General features: G+C 42.3%; 1 protein-coding gene and 1 non-coding gene across 2 annotated transcripts; one reads left to right on the top strand and one right to left on the bottom strand.

The window, feature by feature from the left end:
* Positions 1–600: 600 nt before the first annotated feature.
* cry5 (cryptochrome circadian regulator 5) lies at positions 601–13,384 on the bottom strand. The gene is made up of 11 exons (XM_030130998.1): positions 13,282–13,384; positions 12,757–12,982; positions 11,162–11,356; positions 10,942–11,060; positions 10,012–10,166; positions 9,739–9,879; positions 2,201–2,368; positions 1,921–2,061; positions 1,492–1,643; positions 1,057–1,277; positions 601–936 (listed from the first exon to the last, which is right to left on the bottom strand). Exons 2-11 carry the CDS (start codon positions 12,969–12,971, stop codon positions 875–877), a joined length of 1,569 nt encoding a protein of 522 aa, XP_029986858.1. The 5' UTR covers positions 12,972–12,982; positions 13,282–13,384; the 3' UTR covers positions 601–874.
* A 455-nt stretch (positions 13,385–13,839) lies between these two features.
* Positions 13,840–13,911, top strand: trnah-gug (transfer RNA histidin (anticodon GUG)). Its single transcript has one exon. It is a non-coding gene; the product is annotated as a tRNA-His (tRNA).
* Positions 13,912–17,021: the final 3,110 nt, after the last annotated feature.

Genomic DNA, 17,021 nt, shown 5'->3' with positions numbered 1-17,021 from the left:
TTCCCTCAGACAGTGACGCTCAAGCCGTAAACAAAAAATTTGTTGTTCTACGCTGATTGATGAACCTTCAATTGTTGCAGCACAGCCTACAGTTTTATGGCCATTATGATGCACTGAATCAATTATCAGTGTGTTGCATTGAGAAAATTTGTACAAATGATATAATGTGCCTAAATATTAATTAGTTTTCTTGTCTGCAAAGGTAGAATTCAGAGGTGTTCACAGCAACTGTCTTGACAACAGACTACCTACCAAAGAACAATTTATTAATGAATATCCCTTAAGGTAAGATCATCTGTAATAGTAAGAATCTACTGAACCCTTCACTTTATCCTTTCCCTTTTTGAATAATGCTAAGCTACACTTTCACAGCTTAGCAGCATCTTGCACATAGAGTTACACTGACCTCTAGTGGTTTTACTGTAGCCCATCTGATAAGGAACTGATTAAAATATTATTTGGCCTTTTGCTGCAATAAAACACATTTTCTTTGGGTTGCTGCACTACAATGCAGTATAATCTGAATATCTGAACTGAAAAATGCATATCATGTCATGCAGGAGACATTAGCAATAAATTATAACATTAATCCATCACATATACCTAATTTTTGGTATTTATTCAGAATAAAAAGGCATTTGGATTGAATACAAACATCCAAAAGTAGTCTTTAAAAAAGCAATGAATGTCCTATGAGGGGGACAAACATTGTCCAAACAGGCTGCGATCTTTAACAGAAAGAGACAACATCAATGTTTACAAATCTTAACTTCACCCAGGGTCAGAATCTTCACTACCCTCCCTCACGTAACTCTAAATACAGAAAAACAGATTCAGTTCTTACATGTTTTGTTATTTATGAGTAGGCTATTTTCTAATTTCTTTTTCCTTTCTTCTTCAGCATGTCGACGACAGATGGTGCCTTGCGTTTCTCACCTAACCCAGAAACATAAAAAGAAGTACAAGTATGATTTTTGGAAACACTAACATCAATAAAGATTAAAAAAAAAAAAAAAAAAAAAAAACATTTATAAAATGTACATGTTTTCTGCATACCTTTCTTTTTGCTGGGTGAATCAGCTGTGTCTGTGGATCTCTTGGCATAAGCTAACTTCATCCTCTGAATGTTCTTTTTGCTGATAATTTCATGCTGAACAATGGGCAGGGGGTAGTCTTTACCCACAATGCACCCTGCTGCTTGCTGGATGCTGCGAGGAGCTTTCCAGGGTTCATAGATATACTCTGGGGGGAACTTCTTCAGGAGAGGAAGGTACTTCCTAAAAGGAAAGAGGGGAAATATATGATGCATCCATCATTCATAAAAAAATGATATTATAAAAATTTAAAATCATCTTATAAAAGATACAATCCAAGGTTTTTCCAACATTTATCAGGCACTCACATGATGTTTTGGACTATTATCATTATACAATTTAAAAAAGAAACATAAGTTGTGGATTTTCACATCATATTTGAACTCTGCAGTCTTACTTGATGTAAGCTCCATTTTTGTCTGTCTTTTTTCCAAATGCAATGGGTGAGTAAACTCTGAAGAACTGGTGGAAGAAGGCACTTGCTGAGAGCCACTGCCAGTTCCCAGCATTCAGAGCCCAGTCTCCATCCAATAAAAGCTCCTCAAACACCTTGAACAGATGATGAAAATTAAAACAGGTCAAACCAATATTTGCTCATGAAGGCTGAGGCTAGAATGAAACTAATCCATAATCCATACATATTCTGATTACTAACTAATTAATTTACTGATTTTAACTGCAGCCCTGTCTAACACTTCCCTGTAAAACAACAGGTTTCTTAGCATGTGGCATATAAGCTGTGGATATGGACACATTTTTGGTAGAGACAACAGTGTAGCTGAAATCGAAGTCATAAGAAAGGCAAGTTGTTGGCAAATGTACTCACCCTTTGCCCTTCTTCCCAGCTGATCCAAAGATCTCCTCTGGTGAGAAAGCAAGCAACAGCATGTCTGGCCAGATGGTGGATCCATCCCTCCTGCCTCAGCTGAGTCATGATGGCATCAATGAATGGGAATCCAGTCCGAGCCTATGAATAGAATGTCAGGAATATTTATGATACGAGGAAACCGATGGCACTTAATGTGCAGTGATAACAAGCATCATAATTAAACATCAGTCATCTCTGTCTCTAATGTGCTGTATTTGGATACATCCGTTGCCAGTACCTCTCTCCATGCAGTCAGATATTCAGAGTTAGTGTCCCAGTCCACCTGAGTACATACAGGGTTTCCCTCCATCTTGTTAAAGTTGGGGATACCCACACTGGCTGTGTAGAAGAACTCTCTCCAGAGCAGCTGACCATGCAGGGAAACTGGAGGAGACGAATGCTTCTTCTGCAATTAACATAAAATAATGAAAAGAGCTTTGACACAACAGGAAATCAACTGTGTCACACTACAAAAATACAGTGATCAGCTGTAACATTCTGACCACTGACAGGAGAGGTGGTAATAACATTGATTATTTCATTGCAATGGGACCTCTCACTTGGGTTGGATACATCAGGCAGCACATGGACATTTAGTTCTTGGAGGTAAAGTGTTGGAAACAGCAAAATGAGCAACGTAAGGAACTGAGTGACTTTGACCATATTGTAATGGTGATAACTCAGTCAGAGCATTTCCACAACTGCAGGTCTTATTGGGTGTTCCTGGTCTGCAGTGGTTAGTACAGACCAAAAATGGACCAAGGAAGGACATCCCAATATCAGAACCATTGAGCATCTGTGGGAGGTGTTGGACAAATGTCATGTCGGCTTCTGGACTTTGTCTGTCTTTTCTGTTTTGTTTGTCATTTCCTGTTTTATTTTGTTAAGTTTCCCTCATGTGTCTTGTCTGTTGTCTTTACTTCCTTTTGTGTTCACCTTTCACCTGATTACCTTGCTCCTCCCTGATTATCTCCACCTGTGTCTCATTGTCTTCCCGCTCTCTTGTGTATTTAAACCCTGTGTCTTCCCCTGTTCCTTTGCCAGTTTGTGCTCTGCAACTCGTTGTATTCACTTACCAGCGTTTCTTGGATCCTGTTTGTTCGTCTGCCGTGTTTGACCTGTTTTCGTCCCTCGACCTTCGATTCAGCCTGACCTCTTCCTGCCTGCCTGTTCCCGACCTGGTTCGTACCCGACTTCGTCTCTGCCTGCTCCCTTTATTACCTCAGCCTCCAACGTTAACCTGTGCTTCGACCTCCGCCTGGATTACTACCGTGAGTTTGCTCGTCCCCTATGTACCGTTGCTCGATTGATTGTTTTCCCGTGTATGACCTGGCTTGTCTATTGACCACCCTCTGTCTGTCCCTAGTGGGGATTCCGTGGGGGTTTTCCCGACTCGGCCGAGTCGGCCGTCTGTCTATCCCACCCGCAGCCCAGACGTTTACCCCCGGAACCGGAGGCCTCTCAGAAGACAAATATTCTCTGTGTAGAGTTTTTTCTTCTGTAAAAGTGTTTAATAAAAACACTAAATCTTATTCGGTATTTGTGGTCTTGCTTTTGGGTTCTGCCTCTGTACTCAGTCTATTACAGTACAAACTGGCCAATACCATGAACCCAGCAGACCTAGACCAGGTCCGGGAAGCAATCCGCCTACAGGGGCAACGCATGGGGGGACATGAGCAGCTCCTGCAGTCCCTTATGGATCAAATGTCTCAGCTGTCCTCCCAGATTTCCCAGCTCACCGGTAATCAGGCGTCCGCCCAGAGTCCACCGAGCGAACCTGAGCCTTCTGATCCTCCTGTGAGGGCCTCGGAGGAGCCTAACATCCCTCCCCCCTCTAAATATTCTGGTAATCCGGACACATGTCGTAGTTTTTGTACCCAGATACGTCTAATTTTTGATTCCCAACCCAGACGTTTTTCTTGTGAGTCTGCTAAGATCGCTTATATAGCAAGTCTGTTAGAAGGACCTCCTTTAAGTTTTTTCAATTCCCTTATGGAACAGAATTCCCCTCTAACTCGGTCGGCGTCTAGTCTGCTGACGGAACTTAAAAGAATATATGATCATCCTGTTCGCGGTCAGCAAGCAGCACTGAGGCTCTTGAGGCTGAGGCAGGGAGACCGCCCGATCAGACAATATGTGAGTGAGTTTCGTTCTCTGGCAGTAGAGTCGGGTTGGAATGAGGCCGGATTAATTACTACTTTTCAGTCAGGACTGAACCGCACCATTGGACGTGAGATGGCGCTCCGTCGGGAGCTACATACCTTGGATGACGTTATCTCTGCTGCTATTCTGGTCTCGGACCAATGGGGCATCTGGCAGTCGGAACCGTCTGGGGTCCATCCTGCTGGTCGTGACAAGAAGGGTGTAGATCCTCCTCTACCAGTACCGGAATCTGGCCAAGCCTCGAGGGAGGAGCCGATGCAATTAGGCCGCACACGTCTGTCCGCAGAAGAGCATCGCCGTCGTTTGACTACCGGACTTTGTCTATACTGTGGTCAAGAGGGACATCGGGTCGCCAGCTGTCCGCTGAGGCCCAAAACTCCGGCAGGTGAGGGCTCTCTTTTGAGCCGGACTGTGTGTATGCTAAACTCTCCTCGGGTGCAGCCATTGGTCTGTTTGTCCTCTGATTCTGTTTCTCTACAGCACCCCGTCCTGATAGATTCCGGCTCGGACGCTAACCTTATGGATGAGAGACTGGCTAAGCGGCTTAGACTGACTCTGGTGCCAGTACAGCGTCCCCTGGAGGCACGGGCCATAGACGATCACATCATCTGTCGTGTGGTGCTGCGTACTCAACCAGTCTCTCTCAGTTTCAATGATGGCCATTCAGAAGAAGTATGTTTTCATATCTATCACTCAGACTCCCAACCCCTTATTCTGGGTCACCCGTGGCTTACCATACACAACCCGCGGGTCAATTGGAAGACAGGAGAGATTCAGTCCTGGGGTGAGGGCTGTGACACCCACAGGGTAGAGACCCGTACCCAGGATTCCTCGTCCGTTCCTGTCCAGCCAGTGGTGGCTTCAGTGGAGACCGTGAAGGAACCTGAGACTGACTTTCCTGCTCTTAATAAGGTACCTGAGTGTTATCATGATCTCAAGGAAGTGTTTAATAAGGCTCGTGCTACTTCTTTGCCTCCTCACAGACCTTATGATTGTGCCATAGACCTGCGCCCTGGTACCAATCCCCCAAAGGGACGATTGTATTCCCTGTCTGGCCCGGAAACCATCGCCATGAAGAAATACATCGATGAGTCATTGGCGGCTGGTTTAATTAGACCCTCTTCGTCCCCTGCTGGAGCAGGGTTTTTCTTTGTTGACAAGAAGGATAAGAGTCTCCGCCCCTGTATAGACTTCCGTGGTCTAAACGATATAACTGTCCGAAATAGATACCCATTACCACTCATGTCATCGGCTTTTGAACTTTTACATGGCGCCAAGGTGTTTACTAAGTTAGACCTCCGCAATGCCTATCATCTGGTCAGGATCAGAGAAGGTGATGAGTGGAAGACAGCGTTTAACACCCCCAGTGGCCATTACGAGTACTTAGTAATGCCGTTTGGTCTCACAAATGCCCCCGCTGTCTTCCAAGCATTAGTGAACGATGTACTACGTGACATGCTCAATGTCTTCGTGTTTGTCTATTTAGATGACATACTGATCTTTTCCCCGGATGAGACGTCACATGTCCAACACGTCCGTCAGGTACTCCAGAGACTCTTACAAAATCAGTTATTTGTGAAAGCAGAGAAATGTGAGTTCCACCGCCCGTCTGTGTCTTTTCTGGGGTTCATCATTGCGGAGGGAAGTGTACAGATGGACCCGGACAAGGTCAGTGCTGTGAGGGATTGGCCAACCCCTAGCTGTCGGAAGGATGTGCAAAGATTCCTTGGTTTTGCCAACTTTTACAGGAAGTTTATTAGGGGGTTCAGCAGTGTGGCTGCCCCCCTGCATGCCCTAACCTCTCCTAAGTCTGTGTTTAGATGGGGTTCTGAAGCCGAAACCGCCTTCAAGAGGTTAAAGGACATCTTCACTTCGGCCCCTGTCCTGTCGGTCCCGGATCCAGCCCTCCAGTTCGTCGTGGAAGTGGATGCCTCTAACCTGGGGGTTGGAGCGGTCATCTCGCAGCGGTCACCTAAAGATAACAGGCTCCACCCTTGTGCTTTCCTGTCCAGAAGACTAACTAAAGCGGAGAGCAACTATGACATCGGCAACAGAGAGCTGTTAGCCATTAAAGTCGCGCTGGAGGAATGGCGACACTGGCTGGAGGGAACGGAGGTGCCTTTTCTGATATGGACTGACCACAAGAACCTGGAGTACCTGCGGACCGCCAAACGTCTCAACTCTCGTCAGGCCAGGTGGGCGTTATTTTTCACCCGTTTTAATTTCTCTCTTTCCTACCGGCCCGGCTCAAAGAATGTGAAGCCTGATGCTCTGTCCAGACTATTTACTCCTGATGAAGTGAGTACTGAACCTGAAGCTATTTTGCCTAAGTCCTGTGTGGTGGGGGCGGTGCACTGGGAGATTGAAAAGGCTGTGTGTGATGCTTTAAAGGACTGTGTCATCCCGGCTGGCGTCCCGCCAGACCGTCTGTTTGTTCCCCCTAACCTCCGCCCACAGGTCATTCACTGGGCTCATTCTTCTAAGCTGTCCTGTCACCCGGGAGTCCAGCGGACCATGTTCGTCATTAAACAACGCTTCTGGTGGCCGGCCATGGAGAAGTTAGTGACGGAATACATCGCATCCTGTCCCGTCTGTGCCGCATGCAAGTCTTCCAATAAGCCCCCGGTTGGTCAGTTACTTCCTCTTTCAGTCCCTAGGAGACCTTGGTCGGATATCTCATTGGATTTTGTAACCGGCCTACCCCCGTCTGAAGGTAATACCACTGTCCTTACTATTGTGGACCGTTTTTCTAAGATGGCACATTTTGTCCCGTTACCTAAGCTCCCCTCTGCTAAGGAGACCGCAGAGGCGGTTCTGTGTCACGTTTGTCGTTTGCATGGGTTCCCTAAGGATATTGTGTCTGATAGGGGCCCTCAGTTTGTGGCACGTTTTTGGCGTGCTTTTTGTTCCCTCATTGGGGCTTCTGTCAGTTTGTCCTCGGGCTACCACCCTCAATCTAATGGTCAGACTGAGCGGCTCAATCAGGTGTTGGAGACCGGCCTTAGAGTGTTGGCCTCTCACAACCCCTCGTCCTGGAGCCGCCAGCTGATCTGGGTGGAATACGCCCACAATTCGTTACCCTGTGTCTCCTCTGGTCTGTCTCCGTTTCACGTAGTTTTTGGTTATCAACCCCCTTTGTTCCCGGCTCTGGAGAAGGACGTCAGCGTCCCGTCGGCCCTGGCTCTGATACGGCGATGCAAGAGGACCTGGATTCGTGCCAGACAGGCTCTGTTAAAGGCGTCGGGAGTCTATAAGGCAGCAGCCAATCGTAATAGGACCCCGGCTCCGGTCTACCAGCAGGACCAGCGGGTGTGGCTATCTACCCGTCATCTCCCTTTGAGGGTGGAGAGCCGGAAACTGGCACCCAGGTTCGTGGGCCCGTTCCCTATATCTAAGGTTATTAATCCTGTTTCTGTGCGACTCAGATTACCCAGGACTATGAGAATCCACCCATCTTTCCACGTCAGTCAAGTCAAACCCGCCAAGGAGAGTCCACTGGTCCCTCCCACCCAGCCACCGCCTCCACCCCGGATCATCGATGGGGATCCAGCCTACACTGTGCGCCGGCTCATGGCGGCTCGCCGGCGAGGGAGAGGGTTCCAATACCTGGTGGACTGGGAAGGATACGGCCCTGAAGAACGTTCCTGGGTGCCCGCCTCCTACATTTTGGACCCGGACCTGATTCGGGAGTTCCATCAGCGCCACCCGGAGGTTCCTGGGCCGTCCGGTGCCGTCCCCTAGAGGGGGGGGTACTGTCATGTCGGCTTCTGGACTTTGTCTGTCTTTTCTGTTTTGTTTGTCATTTCCTGTTTTATTTTGTTAAGTTTCCCTCATGTGTCTTGTCTGTTGTCTTTACTTCCTTTTGTGTTCACCTTTCACCTGATTACCTTGCTCCTCCCTGATTATCTCCACCTGTGTCTCATTGTCTTCCCGCTCTCTTGTGTATTTAAACCCTGTGTCTTCCCCTGTTCCTTTGCCAGTTTGTGCTCTGCAACTCGTTGTATTCACTTACCAGCGTTTCTTGGATCCTGTTTGTTCGTCTGCCGTGTTTGACCTGTTTTCGTCCCTCGACCTTCGATTCAGCCTGACCTCTTCCTGCCTGCCTGTTCCCGACCTGGTTCGTACCCGACTTCGTCTCTGCCTGCTCCCTTTATTACCTCAGCCTCCAACGTTAACCTGTGCTTCGACCTCCGCCTGGATTACTACCGTGAGTTTGCTCGTCCCCTATGTACCGTTGCTCGATTGATTGTTTTCCCGTGTATGACCTGGCTTGTCTATTGACCACCCTCTGTCTGTCCCTAGTGGGGATTCCGTGGGGGTTTTCCCGACTCGGCCGAGTCGGCCGTCTGTCTATCCCACCCGCAGCCCAGACGTTTACCCCCGGAACCGGAGGCCTCTCAGAAGACAAATATTCTCTGTGTAGAGTTTTTCCTTCTGTAAAAGTGTTTAATAAAAACACTAAATCTTATTCGGTATTTGTGGTCTTGCTTTTGGGTTCTGCCTCTGTACTCAGTCTATTACAACAAATAAATCTGATTCATGGAGGTCCACCTCTACTTCCAGGACTTCAGGGATCTGCTGCTAAGGTCTTAGCCCAGATACAACAGCACATCTTCAGAGGTCTAATGGAGTCTAGGCCTCGGGTCAGGATTGTTTTTGTGGAAAACAGGGGATCTACACAATATTAGACAGGTGGTAATAATGTTCTGGGCCCACAGATGCTCAACTGGATGTGATCTGGTTGTTCTTCTTTAGATACTTTTGGTTGGTACTAACCACTTTACACTGGGAATGAACAAGATCTGGAGATGCTCTGACCTAGTGATTTGATCATTATAAATTCTCCCTTGTCAAAGTTTCTTAAATCCCTCCTCTCACCCATGTTGCTATTTCTAACACATCATATTCAACCAACTGACAGGTACCATTGTAATGACATAATAAAAATTACTATCATAATGTCATGGCTGATCAGTGTACTGCCTACTACATGCTACTTCCTACAGTACTATACATGCCAGTATGGAATTGGTGAAAATACGCATCCTGCACTGAATAGTCAGATGACCAACAGGCTTATACTGTCAGATCACTGTGTAAACTGTCACTGGCAGATGTTTACAGAATCTTATATTATATTTTACATGGATATCTTGGTACAATTGTTTTGAAGCTTATGGGATTGCTCATATCAGTTACCACTATCAGCTGTAATCTTGTGTTAGCTCAGTTATTCCCTCGTGGAACTATTTTAAAAGTCAATCCTATGCCATTTTCATTTGTTTGAACACATATTGAAGACAAAACATGTATCATAACAACTTTGAATTCTAGTGGTTGCTTGCCTCCACAGCTGTTTTCATGTACATGTTTGAGTTGTGTATCTATATGTAAAGATGACAGTAATGCATAGTTAGATGCAATATATCATGCAGACAGCTCAAGTGGTGCGCTGTGAAACTTATCCCTAGTAGTATGTCACTTGTGCATCTTTCGCATTCTATAAATTTTCAATACAGTCGATGTTATTGGACTATTATAGACAAAAATTTGCAGCCTTATTTGTAGTGACACTTATCGCCTACTAAACTGTAATGTGATGATGACACTCACCCCCTGATAGACTTCAGTCAGCCTCCACCAGAAGGTTCGTGCGGACAGGCAGCCAAAAGTGACATATGGACTGAGGACAGTGGTGCTCGGCATTAAAGAGTTTGGAGAAGTCTGGGGCTTCTCGAAGCTACAGACCCAAGCCTGAATACACAGAAGACAACATTCAGATAAGACAGTGTACAATTTGTTAAGTGTGTCAGTCCACCAGGGTGTAATAAATGTGTTGAATTAGTTTAGAAACTTGAAAACGTCACGTGTATTAACATGTAATACCGTTCGTGTCATGTGTTCATCTATTCTCTTCAGAGCCTCCTGTTCTCCTCCTGGAAACAGTTCCTCAGTCAGAGATGAAGTGTCCAGACCGAGCTCCTCCAGGGTAGGAATCCCATAATTCTTCTCATGATCCTCTGAATAAGGGGTCTTCACATCTGTGGTGAAGTAAGTAAGTTGGATGGATGGGTAGGTAGGTAGGTAGGTAGGTAGGTAGGTAGGTAGGTAGGTAGGTAGGTAGGTAGGTAGGTAGATAGATAGATAGATAGATAGATAGATAGATAGATAGATAGATAGATAGATAGATAGATAGATAGATAGATAGATAGATAGATATTTGACATAGTAACAAATAGAATACGAGAAATTAAAAAAAAATAGAACACAAGAGCAAACACACTATACATAAGTAAGTAGTGGGTAAGAAATTCGGATAATTTAACAGTAAGGTAGAATAGTAAACTGTAATGTGCGAGTGAAATGTAACTTTAGGATGGAGGTGCATAAACAGCAGTAAATCTACATGGTAATTCAAAGTGCTTTACAAAAATAAAAGAATACATAGACAAAAATACAGATGAATACAGTAAAACATGGAATTTTAAATATAATATTAAAAAATTCAAATTGTTTAAATAAAAAGAGAAAAGTGAAGGTAAAATGACCTCAGAAATACATGTTTTCAGTTTAAACTTAAACATTGTCAGCCTTGGGGCTTGTCTGTTATCTAATAAACACTATTCCAGATCTTTGAAGCATAAAACTTAAATGCTGCTTCTCCTTGTTTAGTCCTGACTCTGGGCACAAGCAGAAGGCCTTGCCCAGAAATGATCCGAAACTAATCACTGTTTGTCTTTAAACTCAATTAAAACTAGGTCATTTCTTGGTGAAGACAATCTGACTAATTATAGGTGATACTGTAGAGCAGCCTACCCTTCATGTCCTCTGCAGATGGAGCTGGAACAGGCCTCTTTGGAGGACCGAGGCTGTTCACTATGGCCTGCATACGGTTATATGTAAGAGGAGCCTTCCCATTGTTTTCCTCTATTATCCTGCAAAGATGTAAGATTTATTATGATGCAGTTGTATTAACAAAGTCCTGAAATGCACTAATTCACTATAAAGACTGTGTCCCATTAAATCTAAATCATACCTGTCTATGTCATAGAGCGTGTGTGAGACTTTATAGATGACTTCGACTCCATGTTCTTTGGCCAGTTTGGTCACAGTTTTGTCCCGACTCAGACTGTATGGCTCGGTGTCATACTCATATGTCAACTTTGTCACTTTCCACTTATCAAACAACTTTGGGAACACATCCTCTGGTTTTCCTCTTAAAACAAACAGCCTGCAAAACAGTAACAACTCAATTTTTTTTCAGAATAAATCAGTGTCACAATAATTTAACCCATAAAGACCCAAACCGCCACCGGTGACCACAACCATCTACTGATCTAAAGTGTTTAATACCTGTTGACCCTATAATTTTATCAATATGCGCAAATAATTGGTGTAAAATGGAGTTTGTCATCTTTCATGGTCATTACATATGGTCAATTTGGATGTTCAGAGGCTCCGTAGTTACCGTGGAAACACTGTCAGGTCAATGACTGTGGATGGATATTCCTGGTTTATGTTCAGTTAATAATATATTTTACTGAAAAAGTCACTTTTTCTTCAGTTTTCTGTTTCTGATATACCAACCCTCAACTTTAATCTAATCTTTTATGAACATCTACATGATCAGTGAATTAAATATAGCAAATAACCTATTTTATTACTTTAAAAGCACAAAATACCGAGGATAATATTAGAATAAATGGTGATAACTCATTCAAGAAAAGTAAAATATAGTAGAAATTTTTTTTTTAAACTACCACATGAGTAGCACCGGGTTTTTATAGGTTAAAGAGAACAGGAAAAAATATTTTATTACAACTTTATGGGCAACAGTGTATGTGCATTTGAGATACACTCAAAGACTAACTTCTACTGCTCTTGCAAAACATAAAGCTTTATCTGATTAATGTGAAAAATAAGTTTAATGGAAGTTGGTCCTTCCCATTAACAGAGTCAACGGCAGTAGTTACACATTAAAACCCTCATATCTAAAAGCAGTGACTGATCTAAAATGTTTAATAACACTGGTCTACAAGGAAAATGCTTCCAGAATACAAGTAATGAAATTTTACCACATGAAAGTCACTGATAAAGAAAAATCAAGTAAAAAATGCTGGTTGACTGAACTTTCCAAGATACAGCCTTGGGTCAAAATGTGAAATTCAAGAATTAATGAGACAATGGGTTTGACTCAAAAGGAATATCTGTCTCAGAGCTACAAGATCTACTTCAAAACACTGTCTGCACATTAGAATACATTCACTTTACAGGTTCTATTTAGTGGAAGATTTATAAAACTAATATATAAATGTACATAAACCAATATATATGTGTAATAACACTTAATCATATACCTTGAAAACATCAGCAAACCGGCACTTTTGTCATTTATTTTCCAATTAATCTTATTAAAATACGTAACATTTAGCACATTTAATCTCTGAAGCAAATCATTTCTAAAAAATTGTAGACCAGTGTAACTTTTCAACCCCTAAACCTGTCAATACATTGAATTAACGCAAGTAAAAAGCAGTTTCTCACCATTTCAGCAACAGCAGACATTTGGTTTCAGTTTTTAATGATCTTGTTCTATAATATTTCTGAATGTGTTTCCTGTTTCTACTGTACCTGGAGTTGAGTTTCTTAAGGCTGCAGTCTAAGTCTTTAAGAGCTCCAATGAGGAATCTCCAGCGGTTGATGCCCACACATGTGTCATTATGGAGGTAAGGGTCCAGAATAAACACAGGGTAAATCTCCTTACAGTCCCTCAGAGCTGCCATCAGAGCTGGGTTATCGTGCAGCCTGAGTCCCTTACGGAACCAGTGGATGCATGTATGAGCCATGATGGTGTTACCTGTAAACACAAACATCTGTCATCTAAAATGTGGATAACTAAGAAATCCAAATAGTATATCTATTCTGAAACAGAAACAAACACAGCATTAACAAACTAAGTCACTATAAATTCTGGTTACTGGATTAGAAAACACCAACAAATTTGTGCACACTGCCAAAGCCTAGAAAAAAATGCTTGTAAAACACTTCCTGCTGCAAATGTCAACACAGTCTACATACAATGAACCGACAACACAAGGAACATCTAACAGAAACAATGACTTTACTTAAACATGAAATACCAAAGTTACACATTACCTCAATCAAAGCCACTTCCGCTGTAGATGCTACTTTGTTTTCTGAAAAATACGTTTGGTAACACACACGCTGGATGTGTTACAAAACATCAGAAGCGCAGTACGTATGCAGAAGAATCAGCCAATCAGAGGAGAGCTGGTGAAACAGACCAGCTGGTGCAGTTTATCCTTTAGTCCACTAGATGTCACTACAGAACTGACAATACTCTGACGGCATAGTTAACAAGTTTATTAAATATATGTTAAATTACAAATACGACTTCATTTTTGCTTTAGTAATAACTGTCTATATATGAGAGAGGGTGTTAAAAATAAAAAGTGCAAATGATCCAGCCACTGTCAGGTTTATGTAAAGTTTTAACAAACATGGCTTAAAGCTATTCTGCAGATTGGAGCTGCTTGTTCAATGAAAGTACTCGGTTTTCTTTCATTTGTACTTGACCATCGCTCATTCCTGAACCTGAAAACCAACAGAAAAATACAGACAACTCACCTTAGTCACATGCTGTTCATCACCTGTGCTTATGTTTTGGTTATATACATCTGCCTGTCGTAGCTCGCCGTGATCGTATAGTGGTTAGTACTCTGCGTTGTGGCCGCAGCAACCCCGGTTCGAATCCGGGTCACGGCATTGTGGAACAATGTCACGGCAGACGGGCAGCTTTTTGATCACTCAAAAAGAAGAAAAATGTTAATATGTCTGCGCACTACATTTGAAATTACATGATTAAGTAAAGTAAGATCTGTGTTATGTTTTTTCTTAAACTTGTATTTATATCCTTCATGTTTAGCAAACTTATTTATTTATTTATTTATTTAACCAGGAAGTCCCACTGACATCAGAAATCTCTTTTGCTAGGAAAACTTGGTCAAGGTAAAAACAATAATATTCCTCCATCACTGCAATCTTTTTTTTTTTAATATTTTATTTTCAGGGTTTTTTTTATACAATGAGTACAAACAAAACATACTAATAATATTAAAAAAAAAAAAAAAAAACAGTCAGTGCACAGGGTCAGTACAGATAACTACATTAAGTACTTGCTGTAAGAGATGTACCAATATGGTCTAAATGTGGCTGCCAAATTTTCAAGAAGGTGCTATATTGTTTCCTGAGACAATAAGTCAGTGGTTTCCAACCTTTTTTGGCTTGTGACCCCATTTTAACATCACAAATTTCTGGCGACCTCAGACATTCAAAACGTAGACTTTTTTTTTTTTTTTGCTAAAATTTGTTTTTGATCATGTAATAGTTTGCTATACTATGTTGCAAATAAACGTTAATTTTAGATGACATTTAGTCTATATAATGTATATTATTATGGACGGAGGCAGAAAAACCAGGTTGAGAAGATTACTGCACAAAATGAGAATTTTATTTTCCTTGGTCAGGATATGTACAGTCAGTCCAGCTTGTATTTACAAGGCTGACAATTAATACTGAACAAACAAGAACTCAAACTATGAATTATAAAGAGCTGCAGCATCTGAAACTGACCACAATGAACATTTGAAAGATAAACAGTACCACAGTGCTTCAGCTTCAGCTTCACAGTTTGTCATGTCTTTTATGGATTGGGATTGTCTCTGTCAACTCACCATATATTTTTTTTTTAGTAAGATGGTTTTTTTAATTGTGGTGGAAAAATTTACTTTTTATATTTTATACTCTTTATGTTATACTCTTTATATTTTATACTGTTAGTACATCTTCTTTTAATGCTGAGTCATTATTCATTATGTGTGATGTTTACCACTCTGTAACACCCCCGACCCAGGAATGGAGTTCTTTCTTGCCTTGAGTTAAAACCCAAACACCTAAATGTCTGAATGTGTAGATAGAGGATGGCGCCTGCACTCCAGATATGATCCAAGCAAGGTTAGAGTGAAGAGGTCATCATGACCTCTTCACGGAGCAGAGAAGGAGTAGTATGGGGTGGTACGATGTACGTAAGGAATGACATCATAGTTTGAGGGGGTTGGATTTGGTTCTATATAATCTTTAGTTTTCGCTTGTTTAATCAGACTTCACTTACAGAGTTTCTCTGTGATTGACTTCTCAATAAATGCATTTATTTATTTTAACTCTAACTTTCTCTCCTCCTCTTTGTGTGTGGGTTATCAGTTGAACATTTCCATAACATAATCAGTTACTAGAAATTCCAGGCAACCCCATTTGAATTCCAGGTGACCCCACATGGGGTCCCGACCCCAAGGTTGAAAAACACTGCAATAAGTGATTTTTTTAGTGCAACTGTTCATCTCAAAAATCCACCTGTCAATAAGAAGGGGACAATCAGATTTCCATGACACTGCAATGCACTTCTTGACCACACAAAGCGCAACTTCCATAAACTCAAATTCCTCACTGCAATCTTTGTGATACTCTGAAAATCATTAATGGATACAAGTGTTTTTTGTTCAAGACATTTTTAGAGATTATTCCAAGACCTTGGTGCATGGTGGGAAAAAGATATTTTGCTAAGTGTGTGCACATCTGTAGACGCTTAGTAAACATACATGGATGAAATCCAACATAAGCCCCTTTTCCACCAACATTCCCAGGAACTTTTATCTCCAAGAATTCATTCATTCATTCATTCATTCATTCATTTTCTGAACCCGCTTTATCCTCACTAGAGTCACGGGGGTCACTTGGAGCCTATCCCAGCTACTTAAGGGCGAAGGTGGGGTACACCCTGGACATTTCGCCAGTTCATCGCAGGGCTGAACATATAGAGGCAAACAATCACTCTCACATTCACACCTATGGGCAATTTAGATGAACCAGTTAACCTATCAGTGCATGTCTTTGGATTGTGGGAGGAAGCCGGAGTACCCGGAGAGAACCCACACCGACACGGGGAGAACATGCAAACTCCACACAGAAATTATAGAAGAATTTATTTGCAACAGTAAAATAATTCCTGGTTATTTGTATGGTTTACTCAAAGTTCCTGGAAATGTATTCAAATCAGGCTCAGCCATGTTGAGACACCAACTTAAAGTCCTGCTGAATTTCTTTTGAGCATATTCAGTCAATCAGTTAATCAAATTTTATTCATATAGCGCTAAATCATAACAAAAGTTATCTCATGACACTTCACATATAGAGCTGGTCAGAACCAGATTCTCAAGCCAATTTACAGAAACCAACAGAATCCTTCAGGAGCAAGTACTTGGTGACAGTGATGAGGAACAACTTCCTTTAAACAGGCAGAAACCTGGAGCAGACCCCGACTCCTGGAGGATGGTGGTCTGCCTTGACCAGTTGGGGTTACAGAGAGAGGGTAAAGGAAGAGAAAAAGAAAAAGAGAGAGAGAGAGAGATTGGGGGAGAAGGGGGGAGTAGGGGGAAACACATGGATGCACAGCATGGATGAACTGTTAAAAAGTAGAACAGCCGGTGCTAGTATAATTACCAATAGCTACAACAAATGCCCATACCTGTTAATACTACTACTCCAAATACAAGTACTAACTATGAATATACTACTTCTGCAACTGTTAATACAAATAACAGAAACCTCTACCTATGTAACTATATAATAAACACTATCACAACAATATGGATAAGCGAGTGATATGCAAGTATTCCGCATATGCTTGACTAGGTCCAGGTTTGTTATCCAGAGCATATTTGGATGGACAGACAGATTATTGCAATGCATTTGTAGGAGTGAATCAGTATGCTCAACAGAGCATATTTGGCTTTCCACTTTTCATAGTTTCTCTTCCTTTG

This window comes from Sphaeramia orbicularis, chromosome 3 (genome assembly GCF_902148855.1).
Source record: "Sphaeramia orbicularis chromosome 3, fSphaOr1.1, whole genome shotgun sequence".
Taxonomy (NCBI): Eukaryota; Metazoa; Chordata; class Actinopteri; order Kurtiformes; family Apogonidae; genus Sphaeramia; species Sphaeramia orbicularis.
The sequence above is the reverse complement of the archived record's forward strand: the minus strand, read 5'-3'. Positions and strand labels throughout refer to the sequence as shown.

What these genes read in the sequence shown, in the direction of transcription:
- cry5 (XM_030130998.1), bottom strand. Translation starts at nt 12,971, where the DNA reads ATGGCTCATACATGCATCCACTGGTTCCGTAAGGGACTCAGGCTGCAC. An exon ending in ATGAACACATGACACGAACG is followed by an intron (nt 9,880 to 10,011) that starts GTATTACATGTT and finishes CTGTGTATTCAG; the next exon opens with GCTTGGGTCTGTAGCTTCGA. An exon ending in TGACTGAAGTCTATCAGGGG is followed by an intron (nt 2,369 to 9,738) that starts GTGAGTGTCATC and finishes TGTTAATTGCAG; the next exon opens with AAGAAGCATTCGTCTCCTCC.